This window comes from Mus caroli, chromosome 18 (genome assembly GCF_900094665.2).
Source record: "Mus caroli chromosome 18, CAROLI_EIJ_v1.1, whole genome shotgun sequence".
NCBI lineage: Eukaryota > Metazoa > Chordata > Mammalia > Rodentia > Muridae > Mus > Mus caroli.
The window spans coordinates 33,545,688-33,570,331 of record NC_034587.1 but is presented as its reverse complement, the minus strand read 5'-3'; the positions used below and the strand labels follow the sequence as shown (position 1 = coordinate 33,570,331).

At 41.8% G+C, this 24,644-nt stretch overlaps 2 protein-coding genes across 4 annotated transcripts; both read right to left on the bottom strand.

Annotated features, from left to right (window-relative positions):
* Positions 1-3,109: 3,109 nt before the first annotated feature.
* Positions 3,110-11,991, bottom strand: Igip (IgA inducing protein). The gene has a single exon (XM_021150821.2). It carries the CDS (start codon positions 3,436-3,438, stop codon positions 3,277-3,279), a length of 162 nt encoding a protein of 53 aa, XP_021006480.1. The 5' UTR covers positions 3,439-11,991; the 3' UTR covers positions 3,110-3,276.
* A 3,658-nt stretch (positions 11,992-15,649) lies between these two features.
* On the bottom strand, positions 15,650-24,018 carry Pura (purine rich element binding protein A). Of its 3 annotated transcripts, none has more exons than XM_029471829.1 (2): positions 24,002-24,018; positions 15,650-17,586 (listed from the first exon to the last, which is right to left on the bottom strand). In XM_029471829.1, exon 2 carries the CDS (start codon positions 17,454-17,456, stop codon positions 16,491-16,493), a length of 966 nt encoding a protein of 321 aa, XP_029327689.1. In that variant the 5' UTR covers positions 17,457-17,586; positions 24,002-24,018; the 3' UTR covers positions 15,650-16,490. The 3 variants fall into 3 exon arrangements, with proteins under 3 accessions (XP_029327689.1, XP_021006658.1, XP_021006657.1); XM_021150999.2 differs by lacking the exon at positions 24,002-24,018 and adding an exon at positions 23,099-23,574; XM_021150998.2 differs by lacking the exon at positions 24,002-24,018 and adding an exon at positions 18,128-18,256.
* Between the last annotated feature and the right edge of the window lie 626 nt (positions 24,019-24,644).

Below are 24,644 nucleotides of genomic sequence, written 5' to 3'. Positions count from 1 at the left end.
AAAGAAAGAAAGAAAGAAAGAAAGAAAGAAAGAAAGAAAGAAAGAAAGAAAGAAAGAAAGAAAGAAAGAAAGAAAGAAAGAAAGGAAGGAAGGACGGATCCTGGAAAGCCCATGTGCTAGCTCCTTTTAGACCTGCTTCAAGTTAAATCTCTCCCCCAGGAAAGGGAGGGAGAAGTGAAACTGCATTCATTCATGAATTAAGCTGAGTCTAGAACAGGAAGTGTGGATCTGAAGTAGACAGAGGAAACTCTTTTGTAAGGAGCACGCTGGCTTTCCCACCTAGCTAAATAGGTGAGGTGAGGTAATGTCAAAGTCAGAGTGGTGCAGACAGAATGGCGATGGGAAGGCACTACAGTGGAGTCCTGAGACCACAGATGTTCTCTGAATTCAAACTACCTGTGCTTGGGATTCTGCCGGTGGAACCCTGGTGAGGTTAATCATCCCATGCCATAGGAAACCTCATCTGTAAATTGGAGGTAGTAAGAGAGTTTGCACCTTAACGGCACTGTAATTAGAATGAAATAAAATAACCTAGGTAAAACAGTTTAGTACCTAATTTTAAACATTCAATACTTAAAATGTAATAGGTAGTGGGTGGGACTTGGGAAAATACAGGAACGTGATTACATTCCCTATTACCAGAGACAAAAAGGACAGCTAGGTTGGTATTGCTGCCAATCTCCTGTGGAGACTGGCAGATTTGAGGTATGTGTTGAACAGGACGGAGGAGTCAGGCAGCCTAAGACAAAAGCTTTAACAGGACAACTCTGCCAGCTCTAACATGGGGATATCCTGCTTGTACACGCTGAAACATTCAGAGCCTCTTTTGTGACATTCCCACTGACAACCTAAGTACAAACAGTCTGATGTGAACACATCAAAGCAAGTAAAATCAGCATTGGTAGAAAGGCTGTAATAATGCTAGCAAAAACACTCTGGAGATTTGCAATATTAAAGTGGAATCCTATTTTCAGGGGAAATGTACAGCTCCCGAGGTTCTCAGAGTGTGGAGGAGGTCTGACACACTAGCACTGGAGGTGTGTGGACCCAGGCAGAACTGGAGTTCGTTGCTACAGGTGGATTTCCAAGTGAGCAGGACTCCTCTAAAACATAGGACGCCAGATCAGCAAGTACTGTCAGATCTCAGGTACTCAAAGATGAGTGTGGCTGTCTGTATGTTCCTCTGTGCTTGTGTATGTGTGTGTACATCATGTGTGTCTGTGTGCACATGTGCAGGTGTGTATTTGTGTGTTCTATCTGCTTAGACAGCAACTGTTACTGAAACAAAATAATTTCTAAAAACCAAACCAAAGAGACAAAGTAAGCTATATGCTGCACAGTTAAATAACAATTCACAGCCTCTGAAAGGTGGAGCATGGGAAAAGACTGTCAATTTTATTGTGTTATTCTGTATTCCTTTTTTAAGAGGTCTCCAGGCCACTCAGGCCTTGACTTGCAGTTCATACCTATCCCAAGTCTGGGAGACTAACCCTGCAGGGCCTTATTAGGTTACTGCTCTTCAAACTGATCACTGGACATATTTATCACGGTTCCATGAGAGTCTTTAGAAGATCACAGGGCAGTAAGGAAGGGGCATGACTTCTGGTTTTCGCTCCCTGCGCTTACAGGGTGCAGGTTCTGCCTACAGTCTTCACTAGAACTTTCTGATCCAGGGATTTTTACCTGATCCATGCTTATTGAGGAGGGAGGAACACCTATTCTTCAAAAAATACCCACCTGTTTTCCTTGTGTCTCCTAAAACCATTGCCAACTACAGAAACTAGGTTTTTAGCCAGGTCCGGTGACTCAGAACTAGACTAAGTACTCCACACTGAAGGTCTATCTGGGCTACAGTGTGAGCGCAAGATTAGTCTGGATAATTTAGTGGGACCTTCCTTACCTCAAAACAATTTTTTGTTTTGTTTTTAAGAGCTGGGATATAGCTTAGTGGTGGAATGTTTGCCTAGCATATGAAAGGTCTAGGTTTAGTTCCTAATACTACACACACACACACACACACACACACACACACACACACACACACAAACTTATTAGGGCCCCAACCTATCCTTCCCAAATAGTGGCACCCTCAGCTTTAGATTTTGATAAAGTTTCATTATTTTTATCAGAGTTGTGGTTGTCACTTGTGTAACTTACTCCAACTCTTATTCTCTACAAAGGAGGTGAAGTAAACAGAAAATAGCAAAATTTTTACTTTTGGGGGACTCACCCAGAACAGCATGGAGCTGTGAACTGGAACATTCTATGGTCATGCATAAGTTTTTGAGACGTGGTCCTCACTGAGAGGATCTCACCAAGGGTGGTTTCTACCTGGAACAACCTAGAGAACTGCTGTTCCAGCTCATCCTCTGATCTTGTTTGAAGGTATGTGAAAATATTAATGGTAAAAAGCAGAATGGCACAAATAAAACTTTAAATTCCACTTCCTAAAGCCAAGGAAATAAATCCGTAGGCTCCTGAGGCCTTTGTTTAATTTTACTCAGAGGTCAAATCTGAAGTGATTCTCCTGGGTTAGATTATCTAATCTAGAATATCCCAATGAAGTGCCTGAAGATTCATCCATTCCTGTACTGTGTGGGTTTTGTTTTTTCTCTCTCTTTGCCATTCTATAAACAGCAGTCTGAAAAGGCCCTTACTCCAAGGCACAACTCTTCATCTTATATCATGGACTCTGGTAACTCATCCATCACCCCAAACCAACTTCGGACGCAAGGTCTGAAATAAGAAGGGTTCCCACAGGAAACGAGCATTTCTCCCCGCTTTCCAGTGCATCAGCTTGGTTAACTATCACACCACCAGATAATTTATTCAAAGTTGACCCAAGAAGCCACAAAGGGATTTTATTCACACAAAAAATATTATAAGGAAATAAATTTGTTTTAAGATAAAATAGAAAATGGGGTTTTCCTGTAAGAACACATTTAATGCCTGCAGCCAACTGATGATGAGTAGCAGGCAAACAGTCTACCTGCTATGAGGTCCTGGAGATGTCCCCACTGACCAAAAATCAAACCAAACCAAACCAAATGGGCCAACCAGATCCCTCCCCCACAAAAACACTGAAACAAAGACTGATGATCTGTTTATGTAGTCACATGAAAAATAAACATCTTTATTTTTTGCCTACTTTATTTCATTTTTTCAAATAAAATTTAAATCTGTACAAAGTATACTGTTACAGTATATATTTTGTAAGAACCAATGCCTAAAAGAATCACAATACTTCAATAAGCAGTACAGCAGACCTCGCTAGCTTCAGCTTTGATATTGAACAAACTCAAGCCGGCTGATGCACAACACGGTTGCTTGGTTTCCACATGGTGAGTTCCCAGCACTGAGATGGGAGAACATGACAGCAAATATGGTTATATTACAGCCCAACACACTGCGCTTCTTCATATGATAATAACTGCACATATTTAACACAGAATGCTCAAATTTACTTTTTAAATTGCATTTGCTTACTTTTTAGTTGGCAAAAATTCAGCATTCTTAAATGGGGTCCCCAAACAGTGCAAATTAATGATATTCTATTGTATATTGGCACAACTCCAATAAGGATTAACTTGTAAACTCAAAGAATATCAAGAACTTAGCCCTAGACTTTAACTAATATACACCTGGTCCATTTAACCAACATCATTTGGAAAGACAATAAAGAGCAGCTCTATTTCTGAAAGGACATTGTTTTGACCATTCTTTAGAGAAGATAATTTTTAAATTGTCATTAAAATGTTTTACTATAAAAATTTTACAAACTTGATTAGAAATTTCAAGGTGATTCACAGCAGACAAATACAAACTGTTTATATTCCAACAATACCAAGGCTTAGACTTTCAAGTGGAGCACAACCGTGTCAGCTGTGTTAACTGAAACTGGAGAGTATACTAAGTTTATAAGTGGTGCTGGGTCTAGCAAGTGTAAATACACAGTATATTTCAATAAAAAGAATTGTCTTCTTTATACTTTATTTGTTTTCCCATAAGGAAACATTAATGTTTACATTCTTTAATAAAGTTAATCTTACATCAGAATATAACTTAATACTGTCAGCAACAGGGACCACACACAGTAAATAAGAAGCACATTTAAAATAAGTCTGATTTCACATAGATTAACATTTGTTGGTTAATAAAATATTGACAGTATTACAATCTTACAATATTTACAGTAAGAAAAATCTAGAGTAATATATACCTTTCACAGCAGGATTCCTTTTTAAGTTTTCCAGTTTGGGATTGTGTGTACACAAAAAGCTCAAAATAAAGCAACTCTGCATGTAATCTTACAGTAATGGCTACAGGGGACTCCATCACGGCCACTAAAAATAATGCTGACTTCTCACGGAGTCTGTGGCATCTGAGAACCCAGTTAATTTACCAAAGTCTTGCTCAAACCAGCCTTAGTTACCCAGATTAAACCAGCCTTAGTTACCCAGATTAAAGCTGCAGAACTCCGGCCTTCCCCAACTGCCGAAAACCCAAAAGACTTTCTCATCATGCTATAAGAAAAGAGGGGAAATTGGTTTCATCTCACACCTTATGGTTGGAAGCTCCCAACCAGTGCACGCTCCCTAACATATGTGGAAAGAGGGCAAGTTCCATCCCCAAGCCTCACAAGAGTCTACCCTCCGAGTATAAGGCATCCTGATGCCAAGCTCCCATTCTCCAACTCTTGTGTATCAAGATAAGGCATGAACCTGGCCCGTGTGATACCAGTATCTTGGAGACTTGGGATTGGGGCAAAGGAACAGACTTGGTGTAGTTTGCACTGAGAGCAACAGGAAAAATGGAAAGTGATGCACATTTCCAACTAGAATGACAAGAAGACCCACATCCCTAAACTGGAATTTGGCCAGGGCATCAGAGTTAGCACCCCCTCTCTGAGTACCACAAGCAATTCGGATGTGTGCTCTGGGCCTCCTCTTGGAGAGCATCTACAGTAAGTAACGCAGTGTGGGACATTAGTTCAGTGACTCCCAAGAAAGCAGATACAAATCTTGAATCTGGGGCTCTGCTCTGAGGTCAATACTCAAAGCGGTGGCCTGTCCCAACTCTGCTTACTTCATGTTATCTGATGGGCACAGAGCACTCAGGGATACGGCTGCTGGCTACTTTGAACTCTAGATCTTACAGGTAATCAACAGGTATCTGGGATTGAATTAGCAAACTGTACCATGGCTCCTTAAACAGACACTGTCAGGTTTGAAATCATGTCAAACATGAATCTTCGCTGTCAGGTCAGAAATCAAAGTGGGAATGTTCCCACATCAGCCAAGGTTATTTTGTCAAAACCTTAGAGGAGTTGGACAGTTTTTCAGTTTGCAAGTGATTGGTTACTTATTTCAATCAGGCTGGATTGGCAAACCAGACTGAGTTTTGTGTTTTGATTCTTACATTGTGCTAGCCCAAAGCTGTTGCATTTGGGCTAAATACACTGACAGAGAAAATTCAAACAAAAGTTTCAGCAAACTTCTGTGGCATTTTCATTTTGGAAGTCAATGCAAGATCGAAAGGTATTTCTACCCAACATAGTCTGTTTAAGTGTTTTATGTTACTTCCTTTTGGTCCTATACAGAATTTTTATGACTTCTATATAGGTCTGAATGCTGCCCCGTGTAGATTCCTTCTGTATATCTAAAAATATATACTTTTCAGTAGTTCAATACATGGTTAATCTTCCCACAGAGGAAGATTTTTGTAATCACATGTTGCAAAGTAGAAAAACATCTCCTTTCTATGAAAGGAAATACACTTTTCTATTGTACACTTTTGAATAAGCCCAAAGGCATGCACCAAAAATCATTATTAAACTAAAACATGCACTAAAATGGCGTGGAATTAGACTTAAAGTGCTGCTTCTTGATTTTTAAATTTGAAGACATTTGTCAGTTGTTGAGTCAAAGTCCTCCCCACCCCCACCCCATGGTATCAAGAGAGAAAAGTAAAAAGTATGCATAAATCTTTTAGACAATTCTTTACATGGGGAAAAGATGGATATATCAACTATCCTATATGTAAACTGGACTCCCAGTTTTAAATAAAATCAGTATTTACTGGTAAAAATCGTCAAAGCTAACACACCCAAACAAATGTTACTTGTAAATAATGTTCTACATAGAGAATAATTTACTTTGGTTTTATGCACCTTCTCAAAAATAATACTAGTGTCCCACACTTCACCAAACTGATGTGTTCCAGCAAAGTTGTAAGGCAACTTATTTTTCCCTAGTGCCATCTTTTTTTCCCAACAGACAAAACTAAAATCTTTTGGTGAGGAAGGGGTTAAGATAATGGCTAACCCCTTGGCATCCTGAGCATGGTTTATCAAACTTTACCCTGCTAAACTTGTCAGGCACCTTGACCCCTATCTTGAACCAGGACTGGCTCCCACACCTGGAGATGACCTGACTCCCTATAAACAGCTCTCAGAACTTTACTTCTCTTTCCCTTCTATCTGGATGTTATAGAGTCTAACAAAGCTAGCTGCAATGTCACATTTCACTAGTAGGGGCCACCATGTGATAATAATCCCAATCTGAAATGTTTTAAGCCAATAGCTCTTAATTTTATCAATTATTTGTACTACAGGTTTCTATAGTTTGCTCAGAGCAAAAATGTTTCTAACTTGGGTTTCAGAAGGTAAGTGATGACCCTGAGGTTGTAGCAAAATTATCTGTATTATGTGCATTTTTCCCCTGGGGAGAGGGTCCATCACTTTCATCAGATTTTTCAAAGGTATTTGTGAGCTTCCCCCTCCCCCCAAAGCGCTACAGGGACTTAAGAGGGATACCCGTAATTCATTGTATAATAGGATTGGGAAATGGAGGCAGACAACAAAAATCGCCTGGGGGTAGGGGGTGCTGATCTTTCCCTTTATTTATACATGGGAAATAAGTGATTCAAAGTAGGAAAAGGAATTAATTAAGCTGGTTAAACTCCATTAAAAAAATAAAGCCACTTGCTACAATTTTCTTACTTCCATATGTGGTAAATTTAGCCTCCAAGAAAAGGTATAAAGGCTGAACCTTTCTTTTCCTAAGGAAATTCACAGATATAATGCTGAATGCCATCCACATTTAAAGAGCTAAGGCCATCAAATGTAGGTAACTCTAATGATGTGAGCCTTTAACTTGTAGTTTTGAGTATAGAATTATCTAGAGTCAAATCCACATTCATTAACTTTCATTTCCAAAAATGGTCCACATTTAGACAAGTACCTGGCACAATTCCTGTACATAAACCTAAAATCTGGACTATGGTTAAACTTTCTATTTAAATTAAATCAAAGCTATGGCTCCACAACTATGTCACATCATGGAATCTAGCCACACACATCCATACCATGTTGTAAAAGATATTCTCATTTCAAATACACCACTGAATTTTCAACAGAATTTGTAAATTCTATGAGCCATAGTGACCAGCAGAACACGATGGGAAGAACACGTCACGATCAACAACACCCCATCCAGAACACATTCAGACCTTCCAAAATAATCTGGAAAAAGACCTCTTGCTGGTTTTAAGTATGAAGTGTGTAAAAAAAAAAAAAACTACAAGAAAAGAATAGAGAATAAGATCATTAACTTATAAAAAACAATTCTAGCCAAAAATACATCTCTCTGTTCCATTGAGAAAACTCAGTTTGTTTCCTTTCCTTTTTTTTTTTTTTTTTTCCTTTTTGCAATTCTGAGTACAGCATCACACATTCACAAGAATACTCTCTGTTCTCTGAGTAGAGTGTATCAAGGAAGCTATAACACTGCCAATGGTTAAGTCACAGTCCTGGATCCTTAGCTATAACCATCCCTCAGAAAGCATCCATCTTAAATTTTCAAAAAGAACACTCACTTCACAAAACACCAATATGTGACATAAACCAAGGAGAAGTGATATGACCCTTATAGAAAGCTACACAGAAGAGGGAACTGCCACCTACTTACTTCCAGTTTCTTAAGCACTTGCCCAGTAAGACTCAGATATCATTGCTAAATGGAAACTTACTAACCCCCAAAGCCAGGCCATAGTAGGCTGGAAGTTGGATCTCAAAGACATAATTTTATACACACAAGACATATTTCCTATCCTAAGCTTTTACTTTACTTAAACAGTTTAATAAAGCTCATATTTATAAAGAATTTTATGGGCAAATAAAGATCTATATTAAAAATTTATCAAAACAAAATTTATTGTTATATAGATAACAATAAATATTTTCTTGGCCTTATAAAGCACATGTAGTTGCATATGAGTTTAACTTTGGGTGGGATATTGAAAACAATTTTGCAAGAAATTAGAAAAGACTAGAAACAAAAGTGAAAGTGACTAGTCTTTAATTTCCAAAAACCCAAGTGCAAAGATAAATAGTGCAATAATGAAAACTATAAATTTATAGGCCACTTACACAGTCTTTTCTGCTTTTGCACTTTCCTACATTATTATTAAACCCTAACAACTGTATGCAGCATAAAAATGGGCTATCATTTATCTCCATTGCCTAGACTCAAGGAAACTGTTCAGACTCATCTCAGTCATTTAAAGCACTGTTCTTCATTTCTTTTAAATAATTTCTAAGGGAAGAGCTCTTTAAGAAGGCTCTGAACAGAATTAAACTATAGTATGCTAACTATAATTTAAAATCAGTCACATGATAAAATGTGAAAATTATACTAAGTGTCAACTCTGTAAAATAAGATATGTAAAAAATAACCCCACTAATGTTAATGAACTTGGCACATGACAAAAGAAAAAAACACCTCCCAAGTACAGGCCAAGAATTCCTTTTGGCTATTTTAAAACAACAGGAATATGTAAGTATCTGATTAAAATGAAACTTGAAAGCAATATGTCAAAATTATTGGAAATAAACCTGTTGTTGTAAATTTAAAGTCAATGTGATTTTGAGTTATGTAACTTTGAAAACAAAGATTTACCTTAAATAATTTAAAACACCCTTGGGATTCTAGAACAGATTACTAATAAACTCATCTTGCAAACAACACACGAACCCGGGAGATGCATTAAATCATAATCCACTTCTGTCTACACTCACTACAGGGAAGTCTACAATTTTGCAGTAGGAAAACAAACAAAAACATGAGTTCAGGGGATATGTTGTCTAATTCTGGAAATATATTATCTTAAGATCTACAATGTTAGATGGCTACAAATGTAAAGGAAATAGAAAAGATACTTCAAACAGCAAGTCAGTGATTATATCTGGTTTACTGTCTTCTAAAAAAACTCATGTCGACCAAAGGTATCTATAAAGGAAGGATCTTTGGGTGTAGATCTTTGTGGATTATATAGATAATTTTGAAATGCAAACATAACCTACACTGTGACAAGAGCCCAAGAAAACTATATGATAAATGTCACTAACAGTTTTAAAAGGGTAAATAAAAAGGGTAAACTGTTATCTTTTTTCCCCCAAAATAGTAAGTTCCCAACACCAATGTGCCTTGACCAGAAAAGCTGCCATTTCACAACTGTGCTACTTAAATTTGTTCAGAGGAGCAGACACACAAACCCTCAAACCATCATATATACACATCAGAACTGATCTGTATAATCAATCCATCATCACCTTTACTAGCTACAGACCAAGTTATCTCTTAGCCAACAAGGGACCCCTTGACACTTCTTTAGTGAAGCTCAACCTCCTTGCTCTTAGTCAACACCTCTCATGCAGAGTTCATCTTAATGCTTTTTTCTACTGCCAATAAAAATTCCTACTTTACTTCCAATCATTCTCTTCTGCATCTCTCACACCCCAATTCACAAACAGCTTTATTCTTTCTGCTCTCCAATTTCCAAACCAGTAAGTCTCAGTTCTCAGTAACTTAAACACATGCTTCTTACACTCTTCATTTCCCAGATTTCCTAACAAGTACTCATTTAGATGCTCTTCAAATTGCCAAGTTAAGACTATGGGGGAAAATAGCCATAAGACTATGGGGGAAGGGAGGCCAAATTACATCGAAATACAGAAATCTTCCTGGATCATCAAAGCTATGTTCAAAGGAAAGGGTCATTATTTCACTTCTTTCTGAAGGAGGAACACTCAGATGCCATGAACAGGATCATAAAGGAGAATGAAGGAGCCAAGTTGTCAGACATACTTGCCATGGAGGTCAAGAGCTACCAACAACTAACTGCACTGCATATTGTCAGTCCATTTCAGAAGAGTTTGACTTAATGTCAACCAGTGTAAATTATTACCTGATTATTATTACTGTTTGAGCTACTCAAGTGAGTGTCACCTGTCCTGGAACTTTTAACTACCACTTAAATCCTCCTAGAAGTCTTTTGTATTAATACATCTCCGACCAAAATATATACCAGCAAGAATATTTCCACAATTCCAAAACACAAGTGTGATTTTTCACCTTATAGGCCTTCGGAATTACTAAAGTGAATCCAAAACCAAAAAAATTAAAACTCATTAGTTTAACTCCACCCCCCCATGAAATGCTAAAAAATTAATTAATATGCAAATTAATAATAAAAACAAAGTATGTACTCATGGAAGCACAAAATATGATTCCAAGAACAATAAAATATTTCTGGTCTGTAAAAAGTCGCCTTGTTTTACACAAAAGATCACTACATTTCTACATCAACAAGACAGTTTACCACAAAAGCTAGACAACAGAAGAAAGGGAAGAAAAAGGAGGAGGGGGAAGAGAGCAAATGTGATAGATGGAAGGAAGGAGACATGACATGAAGGCAAAATGGAAGAATATAAATTCCTTACAAGAAAAACATCAATAAGAGGCTATTTTTCATATCCAACTTTTCTGAAGACACAAGTTGCCTAGACCCTTTAACATCAAAATTGGTAGTCAGTTTGTAGATGGAGGAAAACAAACTGCTTAGAACCAGCTGCATCTCATTTTTCATCTGCTTCTCTTTAATCTTGAAACTCTAATGCTAATTTAGACTATGCTAATGCTACTTTAGATCATCATTACATGGCCCATAATAATGAAATTTCTGCTCAAAAAGAGCAAGTCAAATGGCCTAGGCCTTAAATTTAGGTTTGACTTTAGAATCAAACAGCTTCATAAATCTTTAAATCAGCTTTTCTTAAAAAATGTACTGCAAACTCTGTAGAGCTATGGTAATTAACGCTGTTGGATTGTCACTTTAAGTAGTGATCACTTTAGTTTTATAGAATATGTTACTATCAATGTCCTAATTTTGGCTTACAATGAAGAAAACAATGTTTTAATATGTTTAATGTTTAAAATTTTTGATAAAGTTTAAAATAAACTTGCAAAACTGGTAAATTTGCTTAGGCAATTAGATCTCTCCCTTATTCCATTCTCATGACAAATCATGAGCTCTCTCTGAATGTTATACTCAGAGTTCTCACCCACTGTTTTGAATTTAAAGTGCTGAAGATCTCCTTGTCTTAGCTTTCTTTCACACAATAAACAAAATTTCATCCTCTTATCCAAGAAAGGACAAAAGAGGAAAAATAGACTTTCTATCTCAGTTTTTATGGACAAGAAAATATTAAAAGTACACTTACGTGTTTAAAAAAGGGTGGAGCTATGAAAGCTACCCAAGTAATTTAGGGAAGCCCCATTCTAAAATCATCTGAAAATGTGTATGGTGTATTACATTAAAAAAGAAAAAAACTAATGGAAATACTGGAAAAGAGAGGGCAAGTCATGTAAAGATAAAAATAATTCTATGCCCATGGTGTGTTCCCCATGGCTGTCAGATTAACCCAAAATGTTAACAGAGAAAACTATTGTTAGTTTTAAAAGTTTCAACATTGCCAAAACACAAAAAAGTTAAAAGTGCGAAACCAAAACTGAGACGATTTCTCCAAACATCAAGTTCCATTAAAAAAAAAAAAAAAAAAAAAGGAATAAAAATATTGCATCTTTTCCAACACTCTAAATCTTAATCCACATAAGGATGCTTTGAAGTGCTTGGGCCACCAAACCCACCCAGATTCTTCCCTCCCTCCCACCCAAATTTAGCTCCATTTTCCTGCAGAAAAAGGTACAAATCCCTACATTGATAAGAACAAGAAATGAAAACAGTGAGTACAACTGATAGAGATCCATTGACTTTTATTACAAATGTACTTGATCACTTGGCTTCAAAAATTTTAAAATCAATATACCCTAATATCTGTATGCCAGTACAAAGCAAACTGTTTTACAAATTAAATACCTAAAAACTTGACAAAAATATTAAAATTTGATGAAAAGCAATTATAAAAATTCTTAATCTCTCTCTTCAAAAAAAGGAGGCAGTCTTCCCAGACCTATCATACAATGTTAATAGTATTCAGCATTTTAGAACAGGTAGCTAAATTATATTTTTTATGTCAGCATTAAAAAAACCTCTTAAACTAATAGATTTTATTTGTATATGCTCCAGTTAAGTTTGTGAATGCCATCTGATTGCAATATAATCAACTCTCTTTAATTCAATTCTAATTTATACCTATTTAATAATTTGCATAGCTTGAAAGGGATAAAGGTTATTCTATGACTAATTAACATAAACTATTACAGTGCTATTTCTCAAGGCAATAAGTATTTGCTCCCAAATGAAATTATCTGTCTCCTTTCAGCAGGGGTTAAAATCACTAGCAGCTTTCTCCATTACCTAAAACAAAACAAAACAAAAAACTGGAATAGTTAACCATCTCTAGATGTAAGGGTCTAAAACCAAAAATTGATAGACTTTTCATTTTGAGTCAAATTTTAACCCCTGCATGGGACTAGAAAGTGAGACTTTCAAGGTCTTTTAAATTTTCCATTGGTTTTGGTTTCTACTTTCCATGGCTTTTGAGAAGCTGGAAAACCGTTTGTCTTTCCTGACTACTTTGTCTTTTTTTCCCCTCATTTGGCAAATATTCATCTACCTCCAACATGTGTCTAGTAGAGGAAAAGCCAACATGGCTTTCCTATAAACTTCCTTTGTTGTCAAAGGCATGTATGATTTCTACAGTTCTGGTTAGTTAACTTTAGCTCCCTCTGTGGCTGGATGACTGCTGCTTCTAACATCAGCATGATAAATACGAGGCACAAATAAAAGGTAGCTTTAAAATAAGATTTGGTAATTTAAAAGGGGGGAAAAGCCACAAATACCATCATCACTACCACCACTACAACCAATAAACACACATACACACACCACACACTCTCTCTCTCTCACTCACTCACTCACTCACTCACTCACTCTCCAAATCTGGTGGCTGATCTCTGAATCAAATTACTTGACAGTGTCTCTCATTTTAAAAAACATCAATATTTCAATGCATTTCAAGTTTTCTTTTTTACTTAGGCATATAACATAGTTTAACCAAGCTCTTGGACCTTAATTGTAAGACAAAGCAGATCAATAAAAATAAGGCATACTTGTCATGAATTAAGTTCTGTTTGCTTGTTTTTGGCACATTTGATCATACTGTCTTCAATGAGTAACACATATGGTCAAATATACCCCCCCCCCTTTTTTTCAGCACAAACTGGGGCTACCCACTAGTAAAATAAAAACAAGAAGAGACTCTTAACATAATACACTGAAATATAGAACCTTGGTAAAGTACCGAGCACCTGGGAGGGGAAATGTAGGGGGAAGGATGAAACAGGAGAAGGGCAAGGGGAGGTTAGGAGGTCAATGGGAGAGAAAGTGAGATGCTTTAAACAAAAAGAGCATCTTTACAGTCACTCAGTCTTCTCTATGACCACTTTTTAAGTCTTAAAGATCTGCATGTGGATTTCTTTTTAAACCCACTGACCATAAATCAGACAATGGATTCAAAGTCCTAGTAAGATTGTGTTTAACTGTTAATAGTGTAAAGACAACTGCACAATACATGTGCTTCTTGATCCGGTAGGATTCCAAGCAGAATCTGAAGTCTACAGGTAAGAAAGGTTTTACTTTAGGTAAACTGACCCTAAAGAAAACCTTACGAAAGAACTTGCATCTCAAAGAAAGGACACTTTGCCTAAGTTTGCTGTGTTTTTGTTGACTTGCACTACTGACTGCTGGCTACTACAAAACACTGATCTAGGAGTACTCCAACAACTCGTAGCACAAGGCTTAACTTTAAGAAGCTATAGTAAACAAGAGACAAAATCAAAGCAATTCTCTTTCCTAATTAGAAACAGCACAGAGAATGCAATCTTTTTCCATATCACAGTTAAAGTACAGTGAACAAAACAGCTCAACAAACCTTAAGACAAAAAGTGCAGGTTATTAATGTTTACATGCAGTTGATAAGCATTCCAAATGTCACATTATGCACTGTAAAAGCTCAACTTTACTATATGAAAATAATAAAAAATGCACCTTGGGGGGAGGGGAAAGCAATTTAATAATTTCCAGTGATTTTGTAAGTAAAGAAACTCCTATTTTACGGTCACCTCATATTTAACATTGTATGAATATGAAAAGCAAACAATGGGAAAATGCACAGTACAATGAAAATAGCTTGCTATTCAACACATACAGTAGATCTCAAAAACAAAGACAACACACTCAACCAGAAAGCTTAAAACTATCAAATCAAAACCTAAAGAGCCAGCAGGAAAAAAAAAAAAAAATCCTTCAAAAAAGACAACTGTTCTGCCTTCCTAGGCCGATGCTCTCCAACTGGGAGAGGTGCTGACACCTTCCCAGTCCTACAGGTGGTTTCTTCTACATACAGCAGGTAGAGCTAGATGGCTGGCTTTGCCAAGAAACAATTGCATGTCCAGAACTCTCTCTGTCAGACAAGATCCAAGATCCTCTTTTTTTCTTTTTTCTTTTTTTACCAAAATACTTTCTACAGAATTCCAAACCAAAATGTACTGTATTTAAGGCATCTTTTTTATAACATTTTCTCTTCACTCAAAGATGATAGTCATGCAGCAGTTTAATGATAAAAAATATATTAATATTTTACTATACAGCAGCAAGAAGTTAGTTGTCAATTAAAAGCACATAAACATCTTTAAATGAAAACCTGTAAAAGACTATCGTTACAAACAATTTCAGTGGAGGACACCGGCTTGGTAAAGTGCTCTCCTAAGCTTGCGTTTTCATACCCTACACTGTGAATATGAGTGATAATAGAACATACTTTTGACAGAAGGCGTGTACACTTGGGAACACAAATACACTTAGCATATAATGTAGCCAGTAATAACTAGCACCACAGCTACATGGAAATCCTTTACATACACCAACTTGGCTTTCACTTTTGAAATGAAACTCAGAATCCATGGCTCAGTAGGATAACTATAATGGTGTTGCTTTGCTTTTAAACAGGTCTACATAAGTTAATAGCACTGGCAAAAATCAAAGGATAGCTTCAGACCTCTCACAAGTTTAGGAGACAGTGCTAGTGACCACAAATAGACTCACTACCTGATATCCAAGTACAGGTTCACTGGAAATTGCTGCACGTTAGTTAGGTTTTTAAAATCTTTCTACACATAATAAAAAATATATATTATGAACAATACAAGTACATCTCATATACACAATAATAACAAAACACCTACTCAGTCAAAGCAAACAGATGCAGAAAAATATTATGGGAAATTTCCTTTTTCTTTCTCTTTTTTCTTTTACTATTTGAATAACTTTGGTTCCAACCATAAAAATCACAACTTAGCAAATTTCATTTAAATGCCTTTTTTAATAATTTCTTCATGTTCACAGAAGTTTCACTGACCATTTTATATGTTTAAGGTCCAGATGCAATGCATATTGTATAAAAGAGAGCACTTATTGTTTACCTTGCATGAATTAAACCTACGTACCTTGAACTCTACAAACTTCTGCATAACATTTAGACAAAGCTCAGACACACAGCATGCCTAGCCCTCATATATATACACATCTCTAATCACAGGTATATAGGATGTCAAATATACTATAATAACCTCCATGTAAGGTTTGAAATTTGGTAACAAAATGAGAAAAACTAAAAATATTATTTTACGTGTTCTAAAATATCTCTTTTTTTTGTGCTAAAGTCAAATGTTAGCTCAACATGAAAAGGACTTTTTATATAATTCAGCAATATTATAATCTTGACCATTTTGCAAACACTTTTAATAATAATAGCTTAAACGTGTACAAAAGTTCTTGGTTAATTAGGGAAATAAACACTCAGTTCTTTATATTTTTTAATCAAGTAGGAAACACAGTTCATATAATGTTATTACTTTTTGTATATTTTTTTTGTTTTTTGTTTTAGCAGCTGCTTACTGTTTTATATGGTGGATAAAGTGGACAACATCCAGCGATGGGTGGCAAGTCAAGAAGAGAAACTGTCAGTTGGTGGAGGTTCTGTGGGTGGTGCTCCCTTGGAGTTTTTTTTTTTTTTAACTTTTTATTTTCTCTCTTTACAGTATATTTTCTCTGTGTGTGGCTGTGTGTGTGTGTGTGTACACGTATGTGTATGCGTGTGTGTGTGTGTGTGTGTGTTTCATTCAGTTTGATCAATCTTCTTCCCCTTCTTCCTCGCCCTGCAGTAGCAGGGTGGCAGCGGTGGTCTCCTCTTGCTGCTGCTGTTGCTGCTGGTGGAGCTGCTCACAGGCGGCCCGCTTCTCCCTCTGCTTCTCTTGAATCTTCTTCATCTCCTCGGAGTACTTGCAGAAGGTGTGTCCGAACTTGGCCCACACCTTGTAGGGCACGGTGATGGAGTTGCGGTAGGTGGGCTTCACCTCACTCACTCGCATAAACACGCCGTACTTGTTGGAACCCACGTCGAAGAAGAAGCGCTTGTTGTCCACAGTCAAGGAGGTGCCCTCGGGCAGCTCGGCCGGCTCCTCCTCCACTCCATAGTCGTCGATGAGCTTGGCCAGAGCGTCACGGAACTCGATGAGCCCCTGTGCGGGCAGCGCAATGGTCTGGCCCTGCGTGGAGCCCAGGCCGGGCCCCCGGTTGACTGTCTGGCGGATGCGCAGGAAGCGGCCGCGCTGGTTCTCCTTGAGATCCATGTAGTACTTGCGGTTTTCGCGCACCAGGAACTCGCTCTTGAGCGCCCGGCGTGGCTCGTCCTGTGCCTGGGCCAGGTCGGGCGGCTGGCTGGGGCCCAGCTGCGCGTAGTGCTCGATGAAGTCGCCCAGGTAGTCGCGGAACTCCACGGCCACAGACATGGAGAGGGTGAGGCGGCTCTTGTTGCCACCAGCGCCCACCTCTGCGATCTTCAGGAAACGGCCCTTAGCGTTCTGCTTCACGTCCAGGTAGAAACGCTTGTTCTGGATGTCCACCCGCTTGGAGGCCAGCTCCTGCGTCTCGTGCTGCAGCCCCCCCGGGGCCCCGCCGCCGCCGCCACTGCCGCCGCCGCCCCCGCCGCCACCACCGCCCCCGCCGGAGCCTGAGCCCGAGCCCGGGTGCCCTAGGGAGCCGCCCGAGCCCAGCGCCGCACCACCCTGCTCGCTGCCGCTGTCTCGGTCCGCCATGATGCTGCGCTCCGCCGCCGCCTGCCGCTCCGCCCGCCGCCTCAGTCGCCTCAGCCGCCGCTGCTTTCCCTCCCCGGCTCCGCCTGCTGCCGCCGCAACCCCCACAGCCAGTCAGCCACTCTCGCGAGATCTGCGGGAGAGACGAGACAGACGAGACCCGGTAACAGGGCACTGACTCCCCAGTACAGTAGCGGGGCGCCCTACTGTACGCGCCCACCCGCCCGCCGGCACGTGACTGCGCCCCTTCCCCAGGCCAGCCACCCTGCCCGCCTGCCCGCCAGGCGGCGCCCACCCGCCGGCCCTCGCCCTACACCCCTCTCTGGAGGGGGGGGAGCGGGAGCGCCGCGTCGCAGTTCTGGTGCCACCGCAGCCTCTGCCACCGCCGTAACTACCCGTTGGCCAGACCCTCAGCAGCCTCGACTTGAGAAGTCGGGGGACGGGGGGGGGGGGGGGGGGGTTAGGGGGGAGGATATGCCGTATTGAGCACAGAGATCAGGCCTGGCTCTGCTTTCCAATGACCCCAAAGAGAGGATGTGGGGGAGGGGCCTTCGCAGCACAGCAGAGTAGGGTGCAGAGGGGACACCGAGTCACGGCCTCCCTTTTCCCTGTGGGCCTGACCCACACCCAAACACAGACAGTGTCACCCACCCCCCAGCAGAGCTGTCTCCTACCGCAGAGCCGAAGAGGCAGGCGAAGCAAAAGAGGTGCTGCGGTGGTAAGCCCTTAGCCGCAGAGGGGGCTGCTGGGGATGAGGACCGAGCGCCAGCAGCAGTGGCGCGGAGCAGCAGACACCTAGCCCGTCCCTCCCCTCTCCCTCCCCTCGCTCCCGCCGCTCCCCCTCCCCGCGCACGGCAGCGGCTCTGGCCTCAGATGATCCCGCTCCCCCTCCCCCCAACCGCAGCCCCGCACAGTCGGGCGGGCGCACTCACCAGAGGGGGGAGCTGGGCAGAGGACAGTAGCCGCACCAGGGCCGGGGTGCCCGCAGTGCCTATTCCCGTAGGCTATGCCCTTACTCTCAAACAATAATAAAAAAGAAACCTACATTCACCCAAAAACCTGCGACCAGCCCCCTCTGGGACCACGACTGCCTAGTAGCCCCCCCTTCTGAGATTTGGGAAGGGGGGCACGCCGCTTAGGGCTCAGCCCAGCCTGGGTTGTCAGCCAGCTCTGCAGATGAACCAGGCCCTGCTGAGCATTCAGACCCCGGCCCACTCTTCTTTAGAAGGACCCAGAATGGAAGAGAAAACCCAATCAGGCTTTCGTAAATTCATGAACTAAAAATGTCAGGAATTTCCTGGGAAACGCAGTTCCTTACTCGATTCATTAAACCAGGTTCACTTACCCCTTTACTCTTCACCCAGAAAATTAGCAAGTATCAATGAGAAACCCCCACCCCCAGTAAAATATTAGATCTCTTGCATTTTGTGCAGACAGGTTGATAACCATTAATTAACCTACCAGTCTTTGGATGGCGATTAGCTAAAGGGGATCTTCTATAGCCATAGAAAGGGGCCCAAGAATAAAGATGGGGATCAAAAACAAAAATATTCTTCTTAAACTATGATCCACAATCTAGGACTTATTTTCCACCACCCAGACAGTGAATGCTCATACCCCCTTCACTGCAGTGTGCAGCCCTGAGAGCTGTGACAAAGCTAAGGCCTGTTTCCAGAGGACCCTTGCTAATGACCCCGAAATCCATATCACTGGAGAGGATACAGATCATGCCGCCTCCCCCCTGGCTTTTCCACACAGACTGCTGCCTCCACCCTAGTAATGTCCCTATACATCTGTGGGTTCCACTCCTGCTGAACTTCTCCCTTCCTTCTACAATACGGAGAAGCCTTCCCCATTTAGCTGCAGAAACCAGTAACTAGATGGCTGCCCAAATGGGGAAAAATTCAAGTAAGAACAGTCTAGGGGCAGATACCTTTCCGGAAAGTCCTGAGGTGGCAAAGCCCCTTAATGTAGCTTTTCACCTTTGGGGCAAACCTGCCTGCTGGTATTCATATCTTCTGCACCTCCGTTTCCTCCCATCCTGTCCCCAGCAAGAGCTTCATTTTACTTTCCATTAGCCCCATTCACTACTTCCCATTAAAGAGGAAGAAACGGAGAAGAACCCTGGCCACCAAAGAGCAAACCGGAGGAATTCTGTGAGCCAGCCTGAGAAACATGCACCTGCAAATAGTGATATCTGAAGGAGCTCAGAGGGAGGAAGCTCACTCTGAAACAGAATCCTTTGCTTTGGGCCTCACAAAGAATTTCTCCTTAATTTAGAAGCAATCTCTAGAACCACATAGGGCCTTTTCAGTGCTGAGTTTTCTGCACTCTCTACGCCCAAGTCTGTTGGGTTAAGGGAAGCGGGAACTTTTAGAAGATTTCCTAAAACAGAAACAAATTCCTGAAGACAACAGAGGTGGGCAGGCTCCCTACATGCATCCTCTGACAGTCAGGACCCTGGATAGACCCCGGCAATTCCAGTAACTTAAATGCTGAGTGACAGGGTATCTGCACAGAATAGATCGGTATTATGCTCCTACACGTCCTACACGTAAACCTGAGGAAAGATTTGGTTAAGTCCCGCTCTAGAGCGGAGGCTGCTCTTCTGCAAGAGTTTACAATGAACCAAACCCTGCCCCCTAAAGAGAGCTCAAGACAAAAAGGCCAATGAGATTTTGATGAGGCTACCCGCAGCCAGTCCCTACATTCTTCAGGCTTGGGGCTCCAAATTGCCTTCCCGGACTAAAACTTCGCTGTTTAAATTTCTTGCTGTTCCAAACATTTATTTCCAGGGGTTCTGAAGCAGTTTGAATTTGGGAGTGCCCTGGTTTTCTGGGGAAAAGGGGGCTTATCACCAGGAATTGACTTCTTCCCCGTAGCAGAGGCAACTGATGATGTTTCTAGATAAAATACAAGTTTAAATATCATTTGCAGACTTAAAATGGAGATTTTAAGTGAAAACCAGCAAACAACTGAGGCTTTATATCTAAAAAGTAAACTAGACTGGAAGAGTCTCCCTCTAATAATTCAACAATAAATTAGGTAGTACATTTTTACTACTTCACCAAGAGCGTCAATTTCAACATAAACCCTTAAGTGTGGGATTTTTCTCAGACTAAAAGGTAAATGCGGCTTTCCTTAGGTTACAGGTATGACGTTAGTCTTCAAAGACAGCCAGGAAGGAATGAATAGTAACTTATAGGAAAGTCTAAAGATGTTTAGAACTTTAAGTAGAATTTAAAAGTTTTATCTGCATCCTGGCTTTGAAGATCTATCAGAAAATTGTGGACTTAAAGAGACTTTTAGCGATTTGCTTACTACCTAAATATACTAACTTGATAAATGAAAAAAACTGTTCTGGTATTTAGCTCTTTGAATCTATTGCTTCAATACACATAGCTGTAAGACTAATTTTACAATTTCACTACAATGTAGGGAAAACTAAAAAGAAACGAAATATAATAAGGAGCAAAATATCCACATTAATGAAAAATATCATCAAAAAGAAACATTCCCCTTTGCTCAGATTTTGCTTACATTTACCTAGTAAAGATTTCTAGGGCAGTTGAGCCTTTTTATTAACACTATACACTCACATTCTTCTTTAAAGAGAACCAATATTAAAAAAAAGATTAATCACTACATATTCAACAAACTTATCAACAATCTTTTTTTTTTTTCTCACAAGGACACATTCTAAGATAGACCAAGAAGGAAAATAAAACCTCAATTTCCCCCTGCTTAAACAACAGGTGATTCTGAAATAATGTAATTCATCTTTTAAAGAAAAAAAAAAACCACATAGTTAATAAAACAAACTTGAGGAGAGGCTATTTACTTCTGGATAGTAAACTCTTGATTGTATAGTTCCCAACAGAAGCAACATGTTAGTACTTACAAAGCACAAATTTCATCCCCACCCCACATCCTTTAAAGAGAGCACTGGAACTTAATTCAAGTGCTCATTGAGTAAAAGTAGACAATTATCTCCAAGACTTAAATCATTAAAAAACCACGAAAATGTTAGACTGCAAATATTCAAAGCAGAGGAATTCCCCACTTGTATGGCTAAGAGGACATTTTCAAATAACCCGAACATTAGCAGTAGCATCTCACAGAACTAGCATTTCATAAATCCTTTAAAGGAACTTTCAATAGCCTCCCTATTCTTGACAATTAGCTTTCTTTGACACTAAAGATATAGAACTAAATATTTAAATTCAGAAAAGAACTATTTAGTGATCTATAATCTTCCCATTTCCCAAATGTTTTCATTTTAAACATTTGAGGAAGAGTTAAATTCAGCACACATTCTAAAGTCCATAAAAAAAAAAAATCAGAGAATCCGACATTTTATGTACCCCAAAGGTCCAAATAAAAACATTTGAATCAAATGTCAAAAGCTCTCTTTTCGTCTGATACTTAAATGGTTTTACTAGTACTATACTCAAAGAACTGAAATCAGCAACTTTTTCCATACTCTAGTTAACACTCCGATTTTCAAAGCCACAATTCCCTTAAGTCTTTTGGGCGGGGGAGGGGGGCGGGGGGAGGACGGGGAAAGGGGGTCTTACAGTAAATAAAAATTTTCCTTTTTCCTCTTAAAATCTACCAAAAGACGCCAAAACAAATCCAGCCTATTGTAAATCTCCCTTCCAAGGGCATGGGACGGAAACATAGACACCGCTGTTAAAAGATCCCTTAAAGCTCCTAGCTGGACAAACACGTAAGAGGCCCTGATCAGAACGAAACAGAGCCTCCAAGAGTCCCTTTAGAGACAGGAAAAGAAGGTGGGGTTTTTTTCGGGAGAGGGGGGATGAAGGCCGACAGCTCCTTTACACCTTGCTGGTCTATCTCGGGCCTCTACCAAAGTTCAAGCTTATGGTAGATTTGTTTGTACGGTCCCTTCTCTTACACCACGAACCGTCTCTGGTCTTACTGTCGACCTCGGAGAAGACCCTCTAGCTTCACATCCTTTCCTTTTGACCCCCACCTCTGACAAAAATGGAGGTGGCTTCTGAGCACACAGACCTGGAGCTCCGGCTATTGCTCGGGCCACCCATCCTTAGGCCTGGCTACATCTGCGATGTCAGCTCCGATTTGTTTGTTTTGTCTTTTTTTTTTTTCAAACAACGCACCCTGGGCGTGTGTATGTAATTTGGGGGAGGGGGCGGCGGAGCAGGAGATTGGGTTGGTAGTGGAATCTAAATTATAGATCCCTCCTTCCTCTCCCCACCTTCAAGGATTGCTGTACTGGAGTGTCGGCCACGTCTAGAGCACTGTCCCAGGCCTTGGGGCCACGGTGGTCTGGGGAAATGGGGGATAAAGGATGGTTTAAAAAAAATCCGCATCATTGATGGTCACCACTGCCTGCGGAGGGAGAATTGTTTTGTTTTCTTTTTAATTAATTAATTAATTAATTTAGGGAGAAATGTTATGATGTTCCTTCTCGGAAGTGGGAGGGGGTTCATTCGTTCGTCTCCGCCAGGCCTGGGTGGGGAGGGGGGGCGTTGCTGCACTGCCTGGGTCTGCAATGGCACTCTAATTATTCCCGGGGCTGAGAGGACAACAGTTGCAGGGTGGCAAGGTGGGCGGCACCTCGAGTGTGGCAGTGACAGCAAGCAAGGTCGCGAGGGGCTTACCGGGGCGGGCGGGCTGGCGGGCGCTGTCCTGCCGCAGGTGAGGGAGGGCGCAGGCTGGAGGGAGGCCGGCGCGCGCGAGGCGGGCGCGAGGAGGAGAAGGGAGGGAGGGAGGGAGGGGGGAGGCGCGCGCACACCTGTTCTGGACGGCGCGCGAGCCGAACGGCGCCTCGCTCGGGCTCTGCGGGCTGAGCCGCGAGGAGGGCGGGCTGCGGGCGGGGGCGGGGGCGGGCCGCGCGCGAGGGGAGGGGAGGAGGCGGAGGCGGCGGCCGCGCGGCGGGCTCGGGGCCTCGTTCGCTCTGGCTTTCGCTCCCGCGGGCCGGCCGGGCTGACACCCCGCTCCTCCCGCTCACTCACAGCCCCCGTCAGCTCTCTCTCTCCCTCTCTCTCCTCCTGCCCTAGCGGGATCCGCTCGCCGCCGCCGCCGCCACGGCGAGTCGTGGCAGCCAGACGTCGGCGCGTAACCCGGCGCTCCGTGCGTGACTCCCGGCGACGTCAGCGCGCGCCCCGCGCTGCCCACCCCCTCCGTGGCTCGCGCTCGCGGCTCCGTGGCGGCCGCGGTAGCGGAGCGCGCTCCTCGTTGCTGCCTCACACGCGGGAACGCGCCCTCGCTGCCGTTTGGCGCGTCAACACCGCAGCCCAGGCCCCGGGGCGCGTCCGAGGACTGGGCCCCGGTGGCCCTCTCTCCCCACCCCGCTCCCGGGTCGCCCCTAGGGGGCTCATCCCTTGCCGCCGTTCGCGAGGCCCAGGCTGGGCTGCGGCCCGGGTGGGAGCATGAAGGGCCTGCGCCAGCTCTGCGTTAAGGGCCTCCGCGTCACTGCGGCTGCCGCTGCCACCTCGTCACACGCCCCCTCCCTCCGCCTGGCTCAGTGGCAGCGAGCCTTTCATCTCCCGGGAGGGTCTCACCTTGGCCTTGAGACGCTCGCCGAGGGGGGATTGAGGGGAGAAATTAGCATAAAGCAGAGAGGCTAGATGAGCAGGCTTTTGCTCCAGGAACCATTGACAGGAAGTGCGGGGTTTCTGCCCAGCCTCCCACGCAGTGTAGGTGAAGCTGGGCCCCTTTGAGGGAATGTGACTAAGGACAAAAACCCTGATAAATATTATTTATGCGTCCTTGGGCAGAGAGAGGGAAGAAAAAGGGACGAATTAATTTTTACAAATGGCTATGCAAGGGTGAAGGCTAGGACTGTACGATGTCCTTTGAGAGTGTTTGTGAAATCTTACTAACTTTAACATTTTTGGTGCACAGTTACTGTCATGCATGCTGTAACATCTCAGTGGACACTACACTGAATTAACATAGATAAACTAGTGACCTGCAGAATAAGTAACTGCTTTCACCTTTATTTAAATAGATTTCCAAGAGAAGTCACCCTATTTAGGCAAATAAAGAGGAGAATAGAAAAGCAATTCAAAGGAATGACCCAGCTCTCTTCAAACCATCACAAACATTTTCTCACCCCCTAAGGGTTAAATAAACTCTTTGTTGCCTTTTTTAAGTATGGGAATTCAGCTGTTTGCAAATGTCCTAACTGACCAGATTTTAAAG